Source organism: Boleophthalmus pectinirostris, unplaced genomic scaffold, assembly GCF_026225935.1.
Source record: "Boleophthalmus pectinirostris isolate CB_2022bp ecotype Guang Dong unplaced genomic scaffold, ASM2622593v1 HiC_scaffold_2826, whole genome shotgun sequence".
NCBI lineage: Eukaryota > Metazoa > Chordata > Actinopteri > Gobiiformes > Gobiidae > Boleophthalmus > Boleophthalmus pectinirostris.
The window spans coordinates 788514-809923 of NW_026571291.1; the positions used below are offsets into that span (position 1 = coordinate 788514).

The following is a 21410-nucleotide window of genomic DNA, read 5'->3' on the forward strand; positions in this document are numbered from 1 at the left end:
AACCAGGACTAAACTTCGAATGAACCAGTACTAGACTTGGACTAAACCAGGACTAGTCCAGGGGTTAGACTTGGACTAGACCAGGAATAAACTAGGACTAAACCAGGACTAAACTTGGACTGACCAGGACTAAACTTGGACTGAACCAGGACTAAATCAAAACTAGACCAGGACTAGACCAGGGCTAGACTTGGACTAAACTTGGACTAAACTTGGACTAAACTTGGACTAAACCAGGACTTAACAAGGACTAAACCAGGATTAAACCAGGAGTGAATCAGAAGTAAACTTGGACTGAACCAGGACTAACCAGGACTAAACCAGGACTAAACCAGGACTAAACCAGGACTAAACCAGGACTAAACCAGGAGTAAACCTGGACTAAACCTTGACTAAACCAGGACTAAACCAGGACTAAAACCAGGACTCTAAACCAGGACTAAAACCAGGACTAAAACCAGGACTAAACCAGGACTAAACCAGGACTAAACCAGGACTAAACCAGGACTAAACCAAGACTAAACCAAGGTTCCTCAAACATGTGAATGAAACAAAACAGTGAGGAGGAAACATTAGAACACGACTTAAACCTAAAATAATACCATACTCTGGAACATTCTAGGCAAAGCAATAACATCTCCATGGAAACAAGCAGCCGACAAACCCACCGCCCGAAAAGTGACGCAGTACAACAACGAACTGCACTTCTTTAAGTCACCGTTTGTGTATTTGTTGTGTCCGTCGTTGCCGCGGTGACGTGTTTTCTTTTTTTCCTCCCGTTGCCGCGGTGACGTGTTTTCTTTTTTTCCTCCCGTTGCCGCGGTGACGTGTTGTGTCCGTCATTGCCGCGGTGATGTGTTTTTTTCTCCCGTTGTTGCGGTGATGTGTTTTTTTCTCCCGTTGCCGTGGTGACGTGTTGTGTCCGTCGTTGCCGTGGTGACGTGTTGTGTTTCTCCCGTTGCTGCGGTGACATGTTTTTTTCTCCCGTTGCCGTGGTGACGTGTTGTGTTTCTCCCGCAGGTGGTGGTGCAGCACGTGAACGTTCAGGGTCTGGGTCGGACCAAAGAGGATCTGCTGGGATACGAGATCTCCGACGTGTTCCAGGCCAAAAACCTCATCGATGTGAGAGACGGGAGGGCATCTGACTAGACCAGGACTAGACCAGGACTAGACCAGGACTAGACCAGGACTAAACCAGAGACTAAACAGAGACTAAACAGAAGACTAAACCAGAGACTAAACCAGAGACTAAACCAGAGACTAAACTTGGACAGAATCAGGACTAAACCAGAAATAAACCAGGACTGAACTTGGACTAAACCACGGGGAGGGCATCTGACACAGAACTAGACCAGGACTAAACCAGGACTAAACCAGGACTAAACCAGGACTAAACCAGGACTAAACCAGGACTAAACCAGGACTAAACCAGGACTAAACCAGAACTAAACTTGGACTAAAGCACGGGGAGGGCATCTGACGCGGAACTAGACCAGGACTAGACTTGGACTGAACCCGAACTAGACCAGGACTAAACCAAAAGTGAACCCGGACTAGACCAGGACTAAACCAAAAGTGAACCCGGACTAAACCAGGAGCGAACCAGGACTAACCAGGACTAAACTAGGATTAAACCAGAACTACACTTGGACTAAACCAGGACTACACTTGGACTAAACCAGGACTACACTTGGACTAAATGACGGGGAAGGGCATATGACGCAGAACTAGACCAGGACTGAACCAGAGACTAAACTTAGACAGAACCAGGACTAAACTTTGACTAAATCAGGACTCAACCAGAAATAAACCAGGACTGAACTTGGACTAAACCACGGGGAGGGCATCTGACACAGAACTAGACCAGGACTAAACCAGGATTGAACCAGGACTAACTCGGACTAAACCGTGGGCAGGGCATCTGACTGTTTGTGTTTCAGGTGATGAAGAGAGCTCACGTGGCTCGTCAGAAGCTGCTCAGACTCGGCGTGTTCAAAGACGTGGAGGTTCTCATCGACACTTCAGACGGTAAAACTCTTTCTTCGCTTTCGTGTCCTTCTCGTTCATCTTTCTCTTCCTTCTGCGTCTCCTCCTTTTCCTCCTCCATCTGCTTTTCCTCTCGCTCCTTCTTCTGTAAACACGTTGTTGTCGTCTTCTTCTGTAAACACGTCATCTTCTCCTCGTCGTCGTCGTCGTCGTGTGCAGGAGCAGACGCTTTGCCCAACGGTCTGGACGTGACGTTTGAAGTGACAGAAATCAAGAGGATCACAGGGAGTTACAACACCATGGTGGGAAACAACGAGGGAAGCATGGTACGTGTACACACAGAGAGACAGACAGAGAGACACACACAGAGAGACAGACACACACAGAGAGACAGACAGACAGACACACACAGAGAGACAGACACACACAGAGAAACAGACACACACAGACAGACACACACAGAGAGACAGACACACACAGAGAGACAGACACACACAGAGAGACAGACACACACAGACACAGAGAGACAGACACACACAGAGAGACAGACACACAGAGAGACAGACACACAGAGAGACAGACACACAGAGAGACAGACACACACAGAGAGACAGACACACAGAGAGACAGACACACACAGAGAGAGACAGACACACACAGAGAGACAGACACACAGAGAGAGACAGACACACACAGAGAGACAGACACACACAGAGAGACAGAACACAGACACACAGAGAGACAGACAGACACACACAGAGAGACGACACACAGAGAGAGACAGACACACACAGAGACAGACACACAGACACACAGAGAGACAGACACACACAGAGAGACAGACACACACAGAGAGACAGACACACACAGAGAGACAGACACACAGAGAGACAGACACACACAGAGAGACAGACACACAGAGAGAGACAGACACACAGAGAGACAGACACACACAGAGAGACAGACACACAGAGAGAGACAGACACACAGAGAGACAGACAGAGAGACACACACAGAGAGACAGACACACAGAGAGACAGGACACACAGAGAGACACACAGAGAGACAGAACACACACAGAGACAGACACAGACGGAGAGACAGACACACAGAGAGACAGACACACAGACAGACACACAGAGAGACAGACACACACAGAGAGACAGACACACACAGAGAGACAGACACACACAGAGAGACAGACACACACACAGAGACAGACACACAGAGAGACAGACACACACAGAGAGACAGACACACACAGAGAGAGACAGACACACACAGAGAGACAGACACACACAGAGAGAGACAGACACACAGAGAGACAGACACACAGACAGACACACAGAGAGACAGACACACACAGAGAGACAGACACACAGAGAGACAGACACACAGAGAGACAGAGAGACAGACACACAGAGAGACACACAGACAGAGACAGACACACAGAGAGACAGAACACACAGAGAGACAGACACACACAGAGAGACAGACACACACAGAGAGACAGACACACACAGAGAGACAGACACACACAGAGAGACAGACACACAGAGAGACAGACACACACAGAGAGACAGAGACACACAGAGAGAGACACACAGAGAGACAGAGACACACAGAGAGACAGACACACACAGAGAGACAGAGACACACAGAGAGAGACAGAGAGACAGACACACAGAGAGACAGACACACAGAGAGACAGACACACAGAGAGACAGACACACAGAGAGACAGACACACACAGAGAGAGAGACACACAGAGAGACAGAGACACACACAGAGAGAGACAGACACACACAGAGAGACAGACACACACAGAGAGACAGACACACACAGAGAGACAGAGAGACACACACAGAGAGACAGAGACACACACAGAGAGACAGAGACACACACAGAGAGACAGAGACACACACAGAGAGACAGAGACACACACACAGAGAGAGACAGACACACAGAGAGACAGACACACACAGAGAGACAGACACACACAGAGAGAGACAGAGACACACACAGAGAGACAGACACAGAGAGACAGACACACAGAGAGACAGACACACACAGAGAGACAGACACACACAGAGACAGACAGAGACACACACAGAGAGACAGAGACACACACAGAGAGACAGAGACACACAGAGAGACAGACACACACAGAGAGACAGACACACACAGAGAGACAGACACACAGAGAGAGAGACACAGACACACACAGAGAGACAGAGAGACAGACACACAGAGAGACAGACACACACAGAGAGACAGACACACAGAGAGACAGACACACACAGAGACAGACACACACACAGAGACACAGACACACACAGAGAGACAGACACACAGAGAGACAGACACACACAGAGAGACAGAGACACACACACAGAGAGACAGACACACAGACACACAGAGAGACAGACACACAGAGAGAGACACACACAGACACACACAGAGACAGACAGACACACACACACAGAGAGACAGACACACAGAGAGACACACACAGAGAGACAGACACACAGAGAGACAGACACACACAGAGAGACAGACACACACAGAGAGACAGACACACACAGAGAGAGACACACACACAGACACACAGAGAGACAGACACACACAGAGAGACAGACACACAGAGAGACAGACACACAGAGAGACAGACAGACACACAGAGAGACAGACACACACAGAGAGACAGACACACAGACAGACACACAGACAGACACACAGACAGAGACAGACACACACAGAGACAGACAGACAGACACACAGAGAGACAGACACACAGAGACAGACACACAGAGACAGACACACAGAGACAGACACACAGAGAGAGACAGACACAGAGACACACACAGAGAGACAGACACACAGAGAGACAGACACAGAGAGACAGACACACAGAGACAGACACACAGAGACACAGAGACAGAGAGACACACAGAGAGACAGACACACACAGAGAGACAGAGACACACAGAGAGACAGACACACACAGAGAGACAGACACACACAGAGAGACAGACACACACAGAGAGACAGACACAGAGAGACAGACACACAGAGAGACAGACACACAGAGAGACAGACACACAGAGAGACAGACACACACAGACAGAGAGACAGACACACAGAGAGACAGACACACAGAGAGACAGGCACACAGAGAGACAGACACACACAGAGAGACAGACACACAGAGAGAGACACACAGAGAGAGACAGACCACACAGAGAGACAGACACACACAGAGAGACAGAGACACACAGAGAGACAGACACACAGAGAGACAGACACACAGAGAGACAGACACGGAGAGACAGAGAGAGACAACACAGAGAAGACAGAGAGAGACACACAGAGAGACAGACACACACAGCAGAGAGACAGACACACAAGAGACAGACACACACAGAGAGAGACAGACAGACACACACAGAGAGACAGACACACACAGAGACAGACACACAGAGAGACAGACACACACAGAGAGACAGAGACACACACAGAGAGACACACACACAGAGACAGACACACAGAGACAGACACACAGAGACAGAGACAGACACACACAGAGAGACAGACACACACAGAGAGACAGAGACACACAGAGACAGAGACAGAGACAGAGAGACACACAGAGAGACAGAGACACAGAGAGACAGACACAGAGAGACAGACAGACACACACAGAGAGACAGACACACAGAGAGAGACAGAGACACACAGAGACACACAGAGAGACAGAGACACACAGAGAGACCGAGACACACAGAGAGACCGAGACACACAGAGAGACAGAGACACACACAGAGAGACAGCACACAGAGACACACACAGAGAGACAGAGACACACACAGAGAGACAGACAGACACACACAGAGAGACAGACACACACAGAGAGACAGACACACAGAGAGACACAGACAGACAGAGAGACAGACACACAGAGAGACAGACAGAGACACACAGAGAGACAGACACACAGAGAGACAGACACACAGAGAGACACCGTCACATACCGTCTTGTGAAAGTCTGATCTCGTCAGATCTCAGAAGCTCAGAGGTCGGGTTTGGTTTGGACTTGGATGAAAACACTGGGAACATCAGGAGCCACAGGAGGCACCAGATGTAAAAACTGTTGTTGTGTCCTTAGGCAAGACACTTCACCCACATTGTCCAGTATGAAAGTGGTGTGTGTGAGTGGTGGTGGTCACTGGGTCTGGAGTGATTGAATAATGCTCTGTAAAGTGTCTTTGTGACAAATGTCTGTGAAAACGTCATGTAAATAAAACACTTACTTTCATACTCTCTCTGTACCCCCTGTTCCGCAGGTTCTGGGTCTGAAGTTACCGAACCTGTTTGGTCGAGCGGAGAAGTTGACCTTTCAGTTTTCTTACGGGACGAAGGAGACGTCTTACGGTCTCTCCTTCTTCAAACCGCAGCCCGGATTCTTCGAACGCAAGTAACAGAACCACAACTACACACACACAAACACACTCAAAAAGCTGCACTGTGTAACTTTACGGGTAGAGTGTCTGCTTATAGACAAGTGCGGTCTATATATGTACACTTTTTTTTTTTGTTTTTCTTCTACAGTTTAGTTGCTCTGTCTTATATTTAGGTGCCCTCAATAGTCTGGAAATTACGGTAGTCTGGTGTGAACAGCAGATGTGTGAGGTCCTCTTGATAAAATGGTGAAACCCTGTCGTCTGTCACTGTGTTTTTGTGTTCCAGCTTGACTCTGAACGCGTACAAAGTGACCGGGCAGTTTCCCTGGAGCTCCTTAAAAGAAACAGACCGAGGCCTGTCCGCGGAGCTCAACGTGAGTCTCAGATACACGTTTAAACGGCTCAAATCATCACACTGTTTTATGTTCTGACGTCGTTTCCTCGTCGCGCACACGTGGAGTTGTGTTTCTTTTGTTTTATTCACACGTTTAACACACAAACCTGCAGATTTACACTGAGTTCTTCTCTCAAACTGAAAAAAAATACTCCACACACCTTCACAAGAATCATTTCCAACCTCCACTGAACTAAAGGAGCTGTTCACTTGAAAACTGCCATGACATCACAAGGTGGAACAGAGCGTTTTGAGGTTTGGAGATGTAGACAGACTAATAATAATAAAGAGTTACTCAAACATGAATGAAACAAAACACAGAAACTCCAGGTCTGTTTTTGAGGAGGCGCACTGTGTAACTTTTCCGGTGAAGGATCCTTCAAATGTTTGTCTCCATGGATACTTTATTTTATTTATTTATTTATTTATTCAATATTTTACCAGGTAAGGTAACACTTTCTCGTGTACAATGACGACCCGGCCACGAGGCAGAATAAAACAAAAGCACAAACAGAAACGTCACTGCTCTGCCTGGAATGTTCCGCAGTGCAGAGATGGGACCAAGTCTTTGTTTTGCAAGTCTCAATTAAGCGAGTCCCGAGTCGAGTCCCGAGGCGAGTCCCGAGCGAGTCCGAGGCGAGTCCCGAGGCGAGTCCCGAGCGAGCGACCCCGAGGCGAGTCCCGAGGCGAGCCCCGAGGCGAGTCCCGAGGCGAGTCCCGAGGCGAGTCCCGAGGCGAGTCCCGAGTCACTGGCCCATAAGTCTAAGTCAAGTCCAAGTCGTCAGCTCTGAGCTTCAAGTCATTTCAAGTCCTTAAACCAGAAAAGTACCAAACTTCTCTTAGGGGTGGGCAAACTTTTTGACTGGTGGGCGTGACGGACGGACCGGACCAGGAGCAGATGGATGGAGTTTTTTGGTAATCCACCTCATAAGAGAAAAAAATAACATGAGATATGTACAAAAAATATCCCATGTTACTGAAATGTCCCATAATTGAAAATCATCACAAAGCATTACAACAAAATATCTGTCTTACAAGTCCCACGATATTTACTATTTATTGAAATGACTTTTAAAACACTGAAAATTATTATTATTATTATTCAAGTTCGGCGGACCAGATTAAAAAGATTAAAGGGCTGTAGTTTGCCCACTCCTGGCTTAGAGTTTTGCAATTTATATGAATTTTAAACTAAATTGTAATTAAAAATTCATGTTATATTTCTGTGAGTTGTAGAAATGCAAATTTTTCCTTTTTAAGCGTCTTGACAAGATCTTAGAGTGAATCATTCCGGTCAGAATAGAAAGAATTCAGATTTAAAAGTGTTTAATAACAGTTATTTTGTCACATATTTTGCACTGAAATGGAAATATCATGTTCTCTGTAGTTCCCTCTGTTTTACTGTATTGTACTTTATATTACTGTAGTACATTTGAGTACATCCTTCAGTACTTCAGTTACCTCCAAAGTAACAAACAGAAGTGGGAGGGACATGTTCCCGTTTGTTCCTCTAAAATTAATCACTGCATTTATCAACTGAAAAGAGAAAAGTATTTTCTAAAAACATATTTTTTTAGAAGCATCAAGTCTTCTCGAGTCACAGGCCTCAAGTCCGAGTCAAGTCCCAACTCACTGACCCTCAAGTCCGAGTCAAGTCCCAACTCACTGACCCTCAAGTCCGAGTCAAGTCCTAAGTGTCCGTCCATTTTATTAAGTCAAGTCTCAAGTCCTAAAAATAGTGACTCAAGTCTGACTCGAGTCCAAGTCACGACCCTCAAGTCCCTCCTCTGCCACAGTGTGACTTTAAACAGCTCCTTTTTACATTTCCTTTACATTCTGACTGTGAGTGGGGTCGCCTCTCCACAGATCTGACCTGTAACTTGGTCTGGTCTGGTCTCTGTGAAGATAGAAAGGTTTAATGCCGTACTGCGGAACATTCCAGACAAAGCAATAACATCTTCATGGAGAAAAGCGTCTGACGGAGCCTCCACCTGAAAAGTTTCATCTGTATCATGACTTAAAGTTCACAGGAGTCAGTTTTGTTTAATATCGGACCTTTTAATAAATAAAACAGAGTAAAGACAGATGTTTAAATAAAATCTCTCTCTGTTTTGTCCCCGTGTCTCGGTCAGTTCCCGCTGGGCTGGACCAGTCACTGTCTGAAGTGGGAGGGCGTGTGGAGGGAGCTGGGCTGTTTGGCTCGGAGCGCGTCCTTCGCCGTGAGAGAAGAGAGCGGACACTCCCTCAAATCTGCACTTTCGGTAAGACGCCGCAACAAGAGTCACGTTCAAAGGTTGTACAGGGGATTTACCAGCGACTGTTTGTCTTTTATCAAATATTACCACCCCACCAGTGTTGGGGAGTAACAGATTACATGTACTGGAGTTATGTAATTATGAGTAACTGTATTCAGTCAGCTGCATTGACAATAGAGGCCGAGAATGAAGCCCACTCGGACTCCATATCTCCAGCCTCCCCCGGAATCCGGGAGAAGTCCTCCCGGAGGTGCGAGTTGAAGGTCCCTCTGACAGAGGCTCCGCCAGACGTTCCCAACAGACCCTCACTACACGCTTGGCCTGCCAGGTCTTTCCGGCTTCCTCCTCCCGCCAGCGAACCCAACTCACGACCAGGTGGTGATCAGTTGACAGCTCAGCCCTCTCTCTTCACCCGAGTGTCCAAGACACGCGGCCGGAGATCAGATGACACGACGACAAAGTCGATCATCGACCTCCGGCCTAGGGTGTCCTGGTGCCACGTGCACTTATGGACACCCTTGTGCTCGAACATGGTGTTTGTTTATGGACAAACTGTGACTAGCACAGAAGTCCAATAACAAAACACCACTCGGGTTCAGATCGGGGAGGCCGTTCTCCCAATCACCCCTCTCCAAGTGTCACTGTCGTTGCCCACGTGGGCGTTGAAGTCCCCCAGGAAAACAACGGAGTCCCCGGTCGGTGCACTGTCTAGTACCCCTCCCAAGGACTCCAAGAAGGCCGGGTACTCGAGTACTCTGCACTGCTGTTCGGCCCGTAGGCCGACACCACAGTGAGAGACCTGTCCCCGACCCGAAAGGCGCAGGGACGCGACCCTCTCGTTCACCGGGGTGAACTCCAACACACAGCGACTGAGCTGTGGGGCAATGAGCCCACACCAGCCCGCCGCCGCTCCCCGCGGCCAACGCCAGAGAAATGGAGAGTCCAGCCCCTCTCAAGGAGTTGGGTTCCAGAGCCCAAACTGTGCGTGGAGGTGAGGCCGACTATATCTAGTCGGTAACGCTCAACCTCCCGCACAAGCTCAGGCTCCTTACCCCCCAGCGAGGTGACATTCCATGTCCCCAGAGCCACAGTCTCCATGTCCGGAGATCCGGTCGCCGAGGCCCCCGCCGTCGACTGCTGCCCAGATCTCTCTGCACCGGCCCCATATGGATCCTCCTGCGGGTGGTGGGCCCACGTGAGGACGGCCCCACGTCGCTCCTTCGGGCTGAGCCCGGCCGAGCCCCGTGGGGGGGGCTCGGCCACCAGGCGCTCGCTGGCGAGCACCCACCCCAGCCTGCTCCAGGGTGAGGCCCCGGTGACGCCAATCCGGGCGACGTAACTGGCCTTGCTCGTACACTCATCATAGGGGCTTCTGAACCGTTCTTCGTCTGACCCGTCCCCCCGGACCTGTTTGCCTTGGGTGACCCTACCAGGGGCATGAAGCCCCCGACAACATAGCTCCCGGGATCATTTCGGGCACTCAAACCCCTCCACCACGATAAGGTGACGGTTCAAGCGTGCTGCAGCCCGTGTGGTCGCGGAGGCAAAAACCCGGAGCTGGGAGGAGTTCGGGGGAGGCCATGGAGAAGGACTGTCGGACGGCCTCAAAGAGATTCTGGCAAACCGTCCGGGCGCCTCAGGAGGGGGAAGCAGTTCTTCACCAACACTGTTTACAGTGTGGGGAGAGCTGTTGACCTCGACTGGGGACGTTGTCCGGCGGTGGAAGGAATACTTTGAGGATCTCCTCAATCCCACCGCCACGTCTCTCGAGGAGGAGGCCGAGGCTGGGGACTCGGAGGCGGACTCATCCATCACCCTGGCCGAAGTCACTGAGGTGGTGGCAAGCTCCTTGGTGGCAAGGCTCCGGGTTGGATGAGATCCGTCCCGAGTACCTGAAGTCTCTGGATGTTGTGGGGCTGTCTTGGCTGACACGCCTCTTCAACATCGCGTGGCGGTCGGGGACAGTACCTCTGGACTGGCAAAACCGGGGTGGTGGTCCCTCTGTATAAGAAGGGGGACCGGAGGGTGTGTTCCAACTATAGGGGGATCACACTTCTCAGCCTTCCCGGTAAGGTCTATGCCAGGGTACTGGAGAGGAGAATCCGGCCGATAGTCGAACCTCGGGATTCAGGAGGAGCAGTGTGGTTTTCGTCCTGGTCGTGGAACACTGGACCAGCTCTTACACTCTCCATCTGTGCTCGAGGGTTCATGGGAGTTTGCCCAACCAGTCCACATGTGTTTTGTGGATCTGGAGAAGGCATTCGACCGTGTCCCTCGTGGTGTCCTGTGGGGGGTGCTCTGGGAGTATGGGTCCGGGGCCCTTTGCTAGGGCTGTCCGGTCCCTGTATGACCGGAGCAGGAGCTGTGTTCGCATTGGCGGCAGTAAGTCAGACCTGTTCCCGGTGCATGTTGGACTCCGCCAGGGCTGCCCTTTGTCACCGGTTCTGTTCATTGTATTTATGGACAGAATTTCTAGGCGCAGTCAGGGGTCGGAGGGGTCCGGTTTGGGGACCACAGGATTTCATCTCTGCTGTTTGCGGACGATGTTGTCCTGTTGGCTTCATCGAACCAGGACCTGCAATGTGCACTGGGGCGGTTTGCAGCCGAGTGTGAAGCTCTTCCAAATCCGAGGCCATGGTTCTCGACCGGAAAAAGGCGTCTGGCCCTCTCCGGGCAGGTGGAGAGTCTCTGCCTCAAGTGGAGGAGTCTTGTTCATGAGTGAGGGAAGGACGGAACGTGAGATTGACAGGCGGATCGGTGCAGCTTCGGCAGTGATGCGGTCGCTGTATCGGACCGTTGTGGTGAAGAGGAGCTGAGTCGAAAGGCGAAGCTCTCGATTTACCGGTCAGTCTTCGTTCCTACTCTCACCTATGGTCATGAGCTCTGGGTAGTGACCGAAAGGACGAGATCGCGGATACAAGCGCTCGAAATGAGTTTCCTCCGCAGGGTGGCTGGGCGCTCCCTTAGAGATAGGGTGAGGAGCTCAGTCACACGGGAGGAGCTCGGAGTAGAGCCGCTGCTCCTCCACGTCGAGAGGAGCCAGTTGAGGTGGCTCGGGCATCTGTTCCGGATGCCTCCTGGGCGCCTCCCTCGGGAGGTGTTCTGGGCATGTCCCGCCGGGAGGAGGCCCCGGGAAGACCCAGGACACGCTGGAGGGACTATGTCTCTCGGCTGGCCTGGGAACGCCTCGGGGTCCCCCCGGAGGAGCTGAGGACGTGTCTGGGGTGAAGGAAGTCTGGGAGTTCCTGCTTAGGCTGCTGCCCCCGCGACCCGGCCCCGGATAAGCGGACGAAAATGGATGGATGGATGGATGGATGTATTCAGTTACAGTTACTGTTTCAGTGAGTGGTAATTGGATTACAGTTACTTTGTTGAAATAAATGGATTACACAGCGGGATTTAACTGTTTTCACATTTTGGGCTAAATATGGGTAATTCCACTCTTTGCCGAAAACTAAACCAGGTCTAAACCAGGGCTAAAACCAGGTCTAAACTAGATCTAAACCAGGTCTAAACCAGGGCTAAAACCAGGTCTAAACTAGATCTAAACCAGGGCTAAAACCAGGACTAAGCTAGATCTAAACCAGGTCTAAAACCAGGACTAAACCAGGACTAAACCAGGGCTAAAACCAGGTCTAAACTAGATCTAAACCAGGTCTAAACCAGGACTAAAACAGGTCTAAACTAGATCTAAACCAGGTCTAAACTAGATCTAAACCAGGGCTAAAACCAGGGCTAAAACCAGGACTAAATCAGGACTAAACCAGGGCTAAAACCAGGTCTAAACTAGATCTAAACCAGGACTAAAACCAGGTCTAAACTAGATCTAAACCAGGACTAAAACCAGGTCTAAAACTAGGACTAAACCAAGACTAAAACAGGACTAAAACCAGGTCTAAACTAGGTCTATACCAGGTCTAAAACAGGTCTAAAACCAGGTCTAAACCAGGACTAAAACCTGGACTAAACCAGGACTAAAACCAGGTCTAAACTAGATCTAAACCAGGACTAAAACCAGGTCTAAAACTAGGACTAAACCAAGACTAAAACAGGACTAAAACCAGGTCTAAACTAGGTCTATACCAGGTCTAAAACAGGTCTAAAACCAGGTCTAAACCAGGACTAAAACCTGGACTAAACCAGGACTAAAACAGGATTTAACAGGATTTAACAGGACTAAATCCTGCTGTGTGGACGTGTCTCTTCATCTTCTATCAATTAAATTTTTAATTTGGTTCAGTAAAGTTTAGGCTTTTTATTTTCTTTTAGCAGATAAAACTTCTTACGTTACGATTTCCTCGTCTTTGCTTCTCTACAGCAAATCAAGTAATCCAAAGTAATCAGATTACATTACTCACTTTAAGTAATTTAATGGATTATGTTACAAACTACATTTTGGGGTCTGTAATCTGTAATCTGTAGGGGATTACATTTTAAAAGTAATCTTCCCAACACTGCTCCCTACTCCTCCACAGCTCCCTCAGTACAAAAGCCTCGTCCCACCAGAGTCCTGCACGAGTCACACACAGATTAAAATCATTCTGACTGAAGCGTCCATCAGAATATGAATTTAAAAGTTACGACATCAGGAATTACAATCACGAAATGAAATGAAACGGTTTCACTTTCTTCAGGACGAACACGAATTCACAGACGCGACTCGACTGTCATCACTTCACAGGCTTTATTACTTTATTTACTACTTTATTACTTTATTACTTTATTACTGAACAGAAGAAGCATTGATCGAGATTCTCGACTTTTGCGCCGCACCACACCACGGACAAACCCAGGACTAAAGCAGGAATAAAACAGGAATAAAACAGGACTAAAACGGGAATAAAAAAGGATTAAAACAGGACTAAAACAGGACTAAAATGGGAATAAAACAAGACTAAAACAGGAATAAAACAGGACTAAAGCAGGACTAAAACGGGAATAAAACGGAACTAAAACAGGACTAAAACGGGAATAAAACGGGAATAAAACGGGAATAAAACGGGACTAAAACAGGAATAAAACAGGAATAAAACGGGAATAAAACAGGAATAAAACGGAACTAAAACAGGACTAAAACGGGAATAAAACAGGAATAAAACGGAACTAAAACAGGACTAAAACGGGAATAAAACGGGAATAAAACAAGACTAAAACAGGAATAAAACAGGACTAAAACGGGAGTAAAACGGGAATAAAACAGGACTAAAACGGGAATAAATCGGGACTAAAACAGGTCTAAAACAGGACTAAAACGGGAATAACACAGGAATAAAACAGAACTAAAACAGGACTAAAACGGGACTAAAACAGGACTAAAACGGGAATAAAACAAGACTAAAACGGGAATTAAACAGGACTAAAATGGGAATAAAACAGGACTAAAACGGGAATAAATCAGGTCTAAAACAGGACTAAAACGGGACTAACACAGGAATAAAACAGAACTAAAACAGGAATAAATCGGGACTAAAACAGGTCTAAAACAGGACTAAAACGGGAATAACACAGGAATAAAACAGAACTAAAACAGGGCTAAAACAGGAATTAAACGGGACTAAAACAGGATTAAAACAGGATTAAAAAAGGACTGAACCAGGACTGAACCAGGACTCACTGTCGGGACGAGCTCTGAGGTGCGTCCGTGTGGACAGTCGGGTGACTGCAGGTGAAAGGGCCGCGGCGCAGAGCTCCAGGTGTGAAGTGACAGAACAATGTTCTGTAAAGTGTCTTTGTGACAAAAGTCTATGAAAACCGTTATATATAAAATAAACTTACTAACAGATAGTTTTATGTTATAAATACATTAAAGTCACTCTCTCGATCGGGAAAACAAGACACTCGCTGACCACGGCGGACGTTTTTTGACGCCGCGGTCTGAACACAGCTTTAGACCTTTTGAAAAAAATTAAATATTATATGTGGAAAAAATGAATATTAAATGTACAGAAGTAGAGCAGGAAGTCACTGTTGAGCTCCATGCAGGTTAAACTCTAGAACACAACCGTTTAATCCAGTTTATAAACAGGTTCATGCTCTGATGTGTCGTGTTTGTTTTTGTTCGCAGCACACGATGTCCATAGACTCCAGGAACTCGGCGATCTTCCCGAGCAGAGGTGCCTTACTGCGGGTCAACCAGGTCAGTCCCGTTTACACTGAAACTCGCTCTACATTTCTACATTTCTGTTTCAATTCTGTACTTAAAGCTGCACTGCGTCCGTCAAATGCTTTTCTCCATGGACATGTTGTTGCTTTTTCTACTGTTGAATGTTTCACAGTGTGGCATTAAACCTTTATATCTCCATGGAGACCAAACCAGACCAAGGTACAGGTCAGATCTGGGTATTTTTGAGCTGTAAAACCACCTGTAATTGAATAAAAGTAAAGTAGAGCTGTTTAAAGTCACACTGCGGAACATTCCAGGCAGAGCAACGACGTATCCAAGGAGACGAGCACCAGAAAAGTTACACAGTGCACCTTCTAGCGCCACACTTTGTCATTTTGGCGGTGAACGGTATGCCGCCACCGCCGCCTCGTCTCCACGGAGATGTTATCGCTTTGTCGGGAATGTTCCACAGCGCGGCGTTAAACACATCCAAGTTACGGGTCGGATCACTGAAGAGGCGAGCTCACTCACAGGAATAATGTGTGTTTTTATTAATAGAACACATGTAATTGGACAAACGCAAAATCACAGGTTCAAATCTCCAAACATACTGGGGCAGTGGGTTAAACTTCTGCCCAAAAACCAGAAGATCAGCGGTTCAGATTTCCTAAGTGTGTTGTTGTTGTTGTGTCTCTGGGCAAGACGTTTAAACCAGTTTCCCTTTGTCAGTTTTATTTGTGAATTTGATGATTTGATGTGGATATTTTTAATGCCAAACAGTGGAACATTCTGCGCCGCTGGTGTTTCTCAAACTGTGGTACGTGCACTGTTTAAGTACCAGTGGAAAAAATGATGTAGTCCACTTTTAGACCTGGTTTAGTCCTAGATTAGACCTGGAATAGTTCTGTTATAGACCTGGTAATAGACCTGGAATAGTCCTGTGATAGACCTGGTTTAGACCTGGTTTAGACCTGGTTTAGTCCTGGTTTAGTCCTGGTTTAGACCTGCTTTAGACCTGCTTTAGACCTGCTTTAGACCTGTTTTAGACCTGCTTTAGACCTGCTTTAGACCTGCTTTAGACCTGCTTTAGACCTGCTTTAGACCTGCTTTAGACCTGTTTAGTCCTGTTTTAGTCCTGTTTTAGTCCTGGTTTAGACCTGCTTTAGACCTGCTTTAGACCTGTTTAGACCTGCTTTAGACCTGCTTTAGACCTGCTTTAGACCTGTTTTAGTCCTGTTTTATTCCTGTTTTAGACCTGCTTTAGACCTGTCTTAAACCTGTGATAGACCTGGTTTAGACCTGGTTTAGACCTGGTTTAGACCTGGTTTAGACCTGGTTTAGACCTGGTTTAGACCTGGTTTAGTCCAGCTTTAGTCCGGCTTTAGTCCGGCTTTAGTCCGGCTTTAGTCCGGCTTTAGTCCGGCTTTAGTCCTGCTTTAGTCCTGCTTTAGTCCTGCTTTAGTCCTGGTTTTGTACTGCTTTAGACCTGGTTTAGTCCTGGTTTAGTCCTGGATTTAGTCCTGATTTAGTCCAGATTTAGTCCTGGTTTAGTCCTGGTTTAGTACTGTTTTAGACCTGCTTTTAGACCTGCTTTTAGACCTGCTTTAGTCCTGCTTTAGTCCTGCTTTAGTCCTGCTTTAGTCCTGGTTTAGTCCTGGTTTAGTACTGTTTTAGACCTGCTTTTAGACCTGCTTTAGACCTGTCTTAACCTGGAATAGTCCTGGTTTAGACCTGCAATAGTCCTGGTTATAGTCCTGTTTTAGTGCTGGTTTAGTCCGGGTTTAGACCTGGTTTTACTCTGAAAGTAAAATCTTTTCTTTAATTTGACTTGTTAGAAAAAGTTAAAGAGCCGCAGTTAAACACAAACTCACATCTCCATGGAGACGAGCAGGTGACAAACTCCCCCAACACAAAAGTTCCAGAGTGCGTCTTTAAAGCGTTAACCGTCTTTAAACCTGTTTTTATATATTTTTTAAATATTTCCTGTCCGTTTGTTTCGCAGGAGCTGGCCGGATACACGGGAGGAGACGCCAGTTTCCTCAAAGAAGATTTTGAACTCCAGCTCAACAGACGACTCTTCTGGGACTCGGTCAGAACACGACACACAATCATGTAAAAGAGAGAGAGCGGTGCAGCGGGTTAAGCGTCCGCCCGCTCACCAAAAGATCCTGGGTTCAGATCTGCCCAAGTGCAGATTGGATGTGTCATGTATGTCCTTATTCATGATTTATTTGGATTAGAAAAAAACAGAAATGATTTAAACCCACTATAAAGGTCCTATGTCACGCAAAACTGACTCCTGTGAGCTTTAAGTCGTGTTCTGACGTCGTTCTCTCCTCAAAAACAAACCTGGAGTTCAGTTTGAGAGAAGAACTCAGCCTAAATGTGCAGGTTTGTGTGTTGTGAATGAAACAAACAAAACTCCAGGTTTATTTGTGATGAGGAAACGACATTAGAACAGATCAGAGAACAGTGTCATGTAGGATCTTTACAACAACAACAAACTTTATTATGATAGATCGCTTTTCATACAAAAATGCAACACAGAGCGCTTTAACTCTTTCCCCCATGAAGACGACATTTGACGACCCTCCCTGTTTCCTTAATGACGACTTTTGACTCCTCCGCCGTATCACTAAAGACGAGATTTGACGACCTTTAGAAATGGCTCGGGTTTTCACATTTAAACAGAGACTGTGATAGGTGAGGGCCACTACAACCCACACTAGACTGACCAATAGGATTCAAGGATATGTTTTCGCCGATTTTTTCCGAAGTTAATCGAAATAGTGACGATGGTAGCTTCCGGAAAAAACACAACACGAAACACGAGCAATGGAAAGATCGCGGCGCTGCGGCGCACAGTTTTAGAAATAATGAGGAGCGGACGTATTTTATGAATAAGTTTAGAAAAAGTGACTTTTATAGGTTTCAAAGTGATGATGTTGAAGTTGATTATAAAGTGGAAAAGAGCGACAGCGACGGACTTTCGGGGAGAAGGTGAGATGCCGCTGTGTGGATTCCTGCGATATCTGAACAAACTATCTGAGCTTTATACTCGATTATGAACCAAAATTGCCCTGAAATCTGGATGTTGCCCAGGCCAGTCCTTTAAAATATTTCAGTCTTTTTTTCCAAGATGCGATGTATAACAGAATCGCTACAGAAAAAACACTTATGTGGAGCTCTGCACACGAGAAAGTAACCAAGATGACAAATACTGGACACACACTGACGGGGAAGAGTTTTATTATTATATTATTATATTATTATATTATAATAAGCTAAATTAGTTGAATAAGTTAAATGAGTTGAATAAATAAAATAAGTTGAATAAGCTAAATGAGTTGAATAAGTTAAATGGAAAAAAATTTATTGGGTGCACACAGGTGAACAACAGGTAAAAACAGGTGCACACTTGGCTTTACTGTATCTGGTGATATGAAATCTGTTTAAATACTTTGACAAAGTATATTTTAAATTTTTTTTATGAATATAGTACTCAGAACATGCAGATATCAGATGCTGAATGTAGTTTTTTTGTTTTTCGAGTTTGCACCTGACCAGGTAAACTCTCATTTTCAGTGAGCTGTTATACACCTATAAATGAGTTGAATCAGATTTAAACATCCAGAAATGAATTGTTCAGAGTCTGAGGTTTCCAGAGATACCAAATATGTCTGTGTTACAATTAAGTTCATGAGTGTAAAAATCATTTATAATCACTCGTGGAAGTCTGTTTTCTTTTATGCAGTTATGCTCTATGGGTGTAGCCCTAGTAACATATGTATGGGTTGTTCCTAGTCGGCGTCCAGGGGGGAAAGAGTTAACAATCTCAATCTCAACATTACTAACGAATTTTAACCTACAATATGCATAGATAAATATTCATAATTTGAACTTCTGTAGTGACTCTGTATAACCACTAGAGGGAGATAAGTCCTTGGAGACTTTTTGTGTACATTTTGCAATAATGCACCAAAATCAATGTTGTTATAAATTAATGACATGTGTAACATATGTAAGGCTCTAATAACATCAACTCAAACAATCCACTTCAGACTTTTATTTCTGAAAATTTTCCAATCTTTATGTTTTTGGTATCTAAAACAGGATGACCAGACCTGGGACAGTCCCAGTTTTGAGCTCTGTGTCCCCTGTCCCAGCAGATTTATACAAAAAAACTGTGTTTTGTGCAGAAAGAACAAAAATGTGGCTGTTTGCTGCAGGTTTTCCAATCAGTGGGAGCAGGTAGAGGGCGCTCTTGGAAAAAGGATCAAAACTTAAACCATAAAAGTAGAAAAAGTAAAAAATGGAACAAGGATAAATATAGTTAAAAGGCCTTTATTTGAATGGCCAAAGCTGACACGTTTCGACTTTAACTGGTCTTCATCAGGGTTTAATGTCTTAAAACAGTGTTTTGTCCAAGATTTATACAAGAAATGTCCCAGGTGTCCCTATTTTTGACCAATTTGATACCAGCCAACAGCAAAGAAAGGAATAAATGGTCATTTTTTTAAAGTAAAATACATAAAAGCTGCTTAAAAACAACCAAAACACAAAGAAAATGTGACTGTACTGACTCACATGTTCATCGTGAATAAGTCATGAATGGGCCAAATGCAGAACAGTTTTCCGTAGCCTCATAGGACCTGGTGTCCACATGTGTCCACATTTATGTCCAACACCTTTTGGGTTGTTCAGGCTCTTATTGGTTTTTACAAATCATTATTCAATTGTGACTTTTTTGTGTTCCATCAAAATGATTAAAACATAAAATTAATGTTTTATAAATCATATCTGGATGTCATTTTACTCAGGAACTACATCATGTACCAATAGAATTCTTAGTTTTTGCCTCATTAAGTCCCAATCAGCCCAAATAACAAAGAGAAATCAATAAAGCCTCAAGAGTTTGGGTCGTAGGAGGTTAATGTCACAATGTTCACAGTTTTATTATTACCGTCCACCACAAACCCGGGGTGTCCCAGGTTTTGATTTTGAAAATCTGGTCACCATAATATAAAAAAATGGCCCATATCTATAAATTCAGTTTAAATTTGAATGATTTTTTGATATTTTTGAACAGAAGACACATGGAGAAGAGGTTTGAGTCGTTGAAAATATAAAAAATTGTTAATTGAGTTTTATTTTATAGCACTTTTATGTAGTGGAAGTCGTTGCGAGTGTGACCAAAATCCTAAGTTCTAAGAGAAACTGTTAAATGTGTGTTTCAGGTTCTGTCTGCGTCGTTCTGGGGAGGGATGTTGTATCCGCTCGGAGGGCAGCCGTCCTGTATCGCAGACAGGTACAGAGAATTCACTGACTGTATAAAGCTGCCCTGTGTAACTTGTGTGCTCGTTTCCATGGATACGTCACTGCTCTGCCTGGAATGTTCCACAGTGTGACATTAAACAGCTCCACTTTACATTTATTCAATCACAGGTGGTTTTATAGCTCAAAAACACATAGAAAAACAGACATTTTGACTGTGAGCGGCGTCGCCTCTCCACAGATCTGGCCTGGAACTTGATCTGGTTTGGTCTCCATGAAGATAGAAAGGTTTAATGCCGTACTGTGGAACATTCCAGACAAAGCAATAACATCTACAAGGAAAAAAAGCGTCTGATTTTTGAGTGGATTTCCTTCATCTTTAATCTCTTGTTTATTTGTCAGATTTTACCTGGGAGGCCCGACCAGTGTTCGAGGGTTTGGGATGTACAGTATCGGACCACAGAGCGAAGGTAAAACAAATTCAACGATCTGGTTAAAGCTCCAATATCACACAAAACTGACTGACTGACTGTGAGTTTTAGCTCATGTTCTAATGTTGTTCCTCCTCAGAAACAGACCTGGAGTCGTGTTTTGTTTCATTCACATGTTTGAGTAAAACTTTATTATTAGTTTGTTTAAATCTGCAAAGCTCAAAACACCCTGCTCCACCTGGTTTAGACCTGGTTTAGACCTGGTTTAGATGGTTTAGACCTGGTTTAGACCTGGTTTAGACCTGGTTTAGATCTGGTTTAGACCTGGTTTAGACCTGGTTTAGATCTGGTTTAGACCTGGAATAGTACTCTTTTAGACCTGGTTTAGACCTGGTTTTGGTTTAGATCTGGTTTAGACCTGGTTTAGACCTGGTTTAGACCTGGTTTAGACCTGGAATAGTACTCTTTTAGACCTGGTTTAGATCTGGTTTAGACCTGGTTTAGACC

The 21410-nt window shown here is 45.8% G+C and overlaps 1 protein-coding gene across 1 annotated transcript in view; it reads left to right on the forward strand.

Annotated features, from left to right (window-relative positions):
* Positions 1–21410, forward strand: part of samm50l (sorting and assembly machinery component 50 homolog, like) — a 39549-nt gene that overhangs the window by 4663 nt on the left and 13476 nt on the right. The window contains exons 3-12 of the mRNA XM_020933270.2: positions 1021–1122; positions 1941–2028; positions 2206–2312; positions 6330–6460; positions 6733–6820; positions 8973–9101; positions 15160–15231; positions 17201–17287; positions 20436–20506; positions 20875–20942. Coding sequence (XP_020788929.1) covers positions 1021–1122; positions 1941–2028; positions 2206–2312; positions 6330–6460; positions 6733–6820; positions 8973–9101; positions 15160–15231; positions 17201–17287; positions 20436–20506; positions 20875–20942 — 943 coding nt within the window. The remainder of the gene's footprint in view (positions 1–1020; positions 1123–1940; positions 2029–2205; positions 2313–6329; positions 6461–6732; positions 6821–8972; positions 9102–15159; positions 15232–17200; positions 17288–20435; positions 20507–20874; positions 20943–21410) is intronic.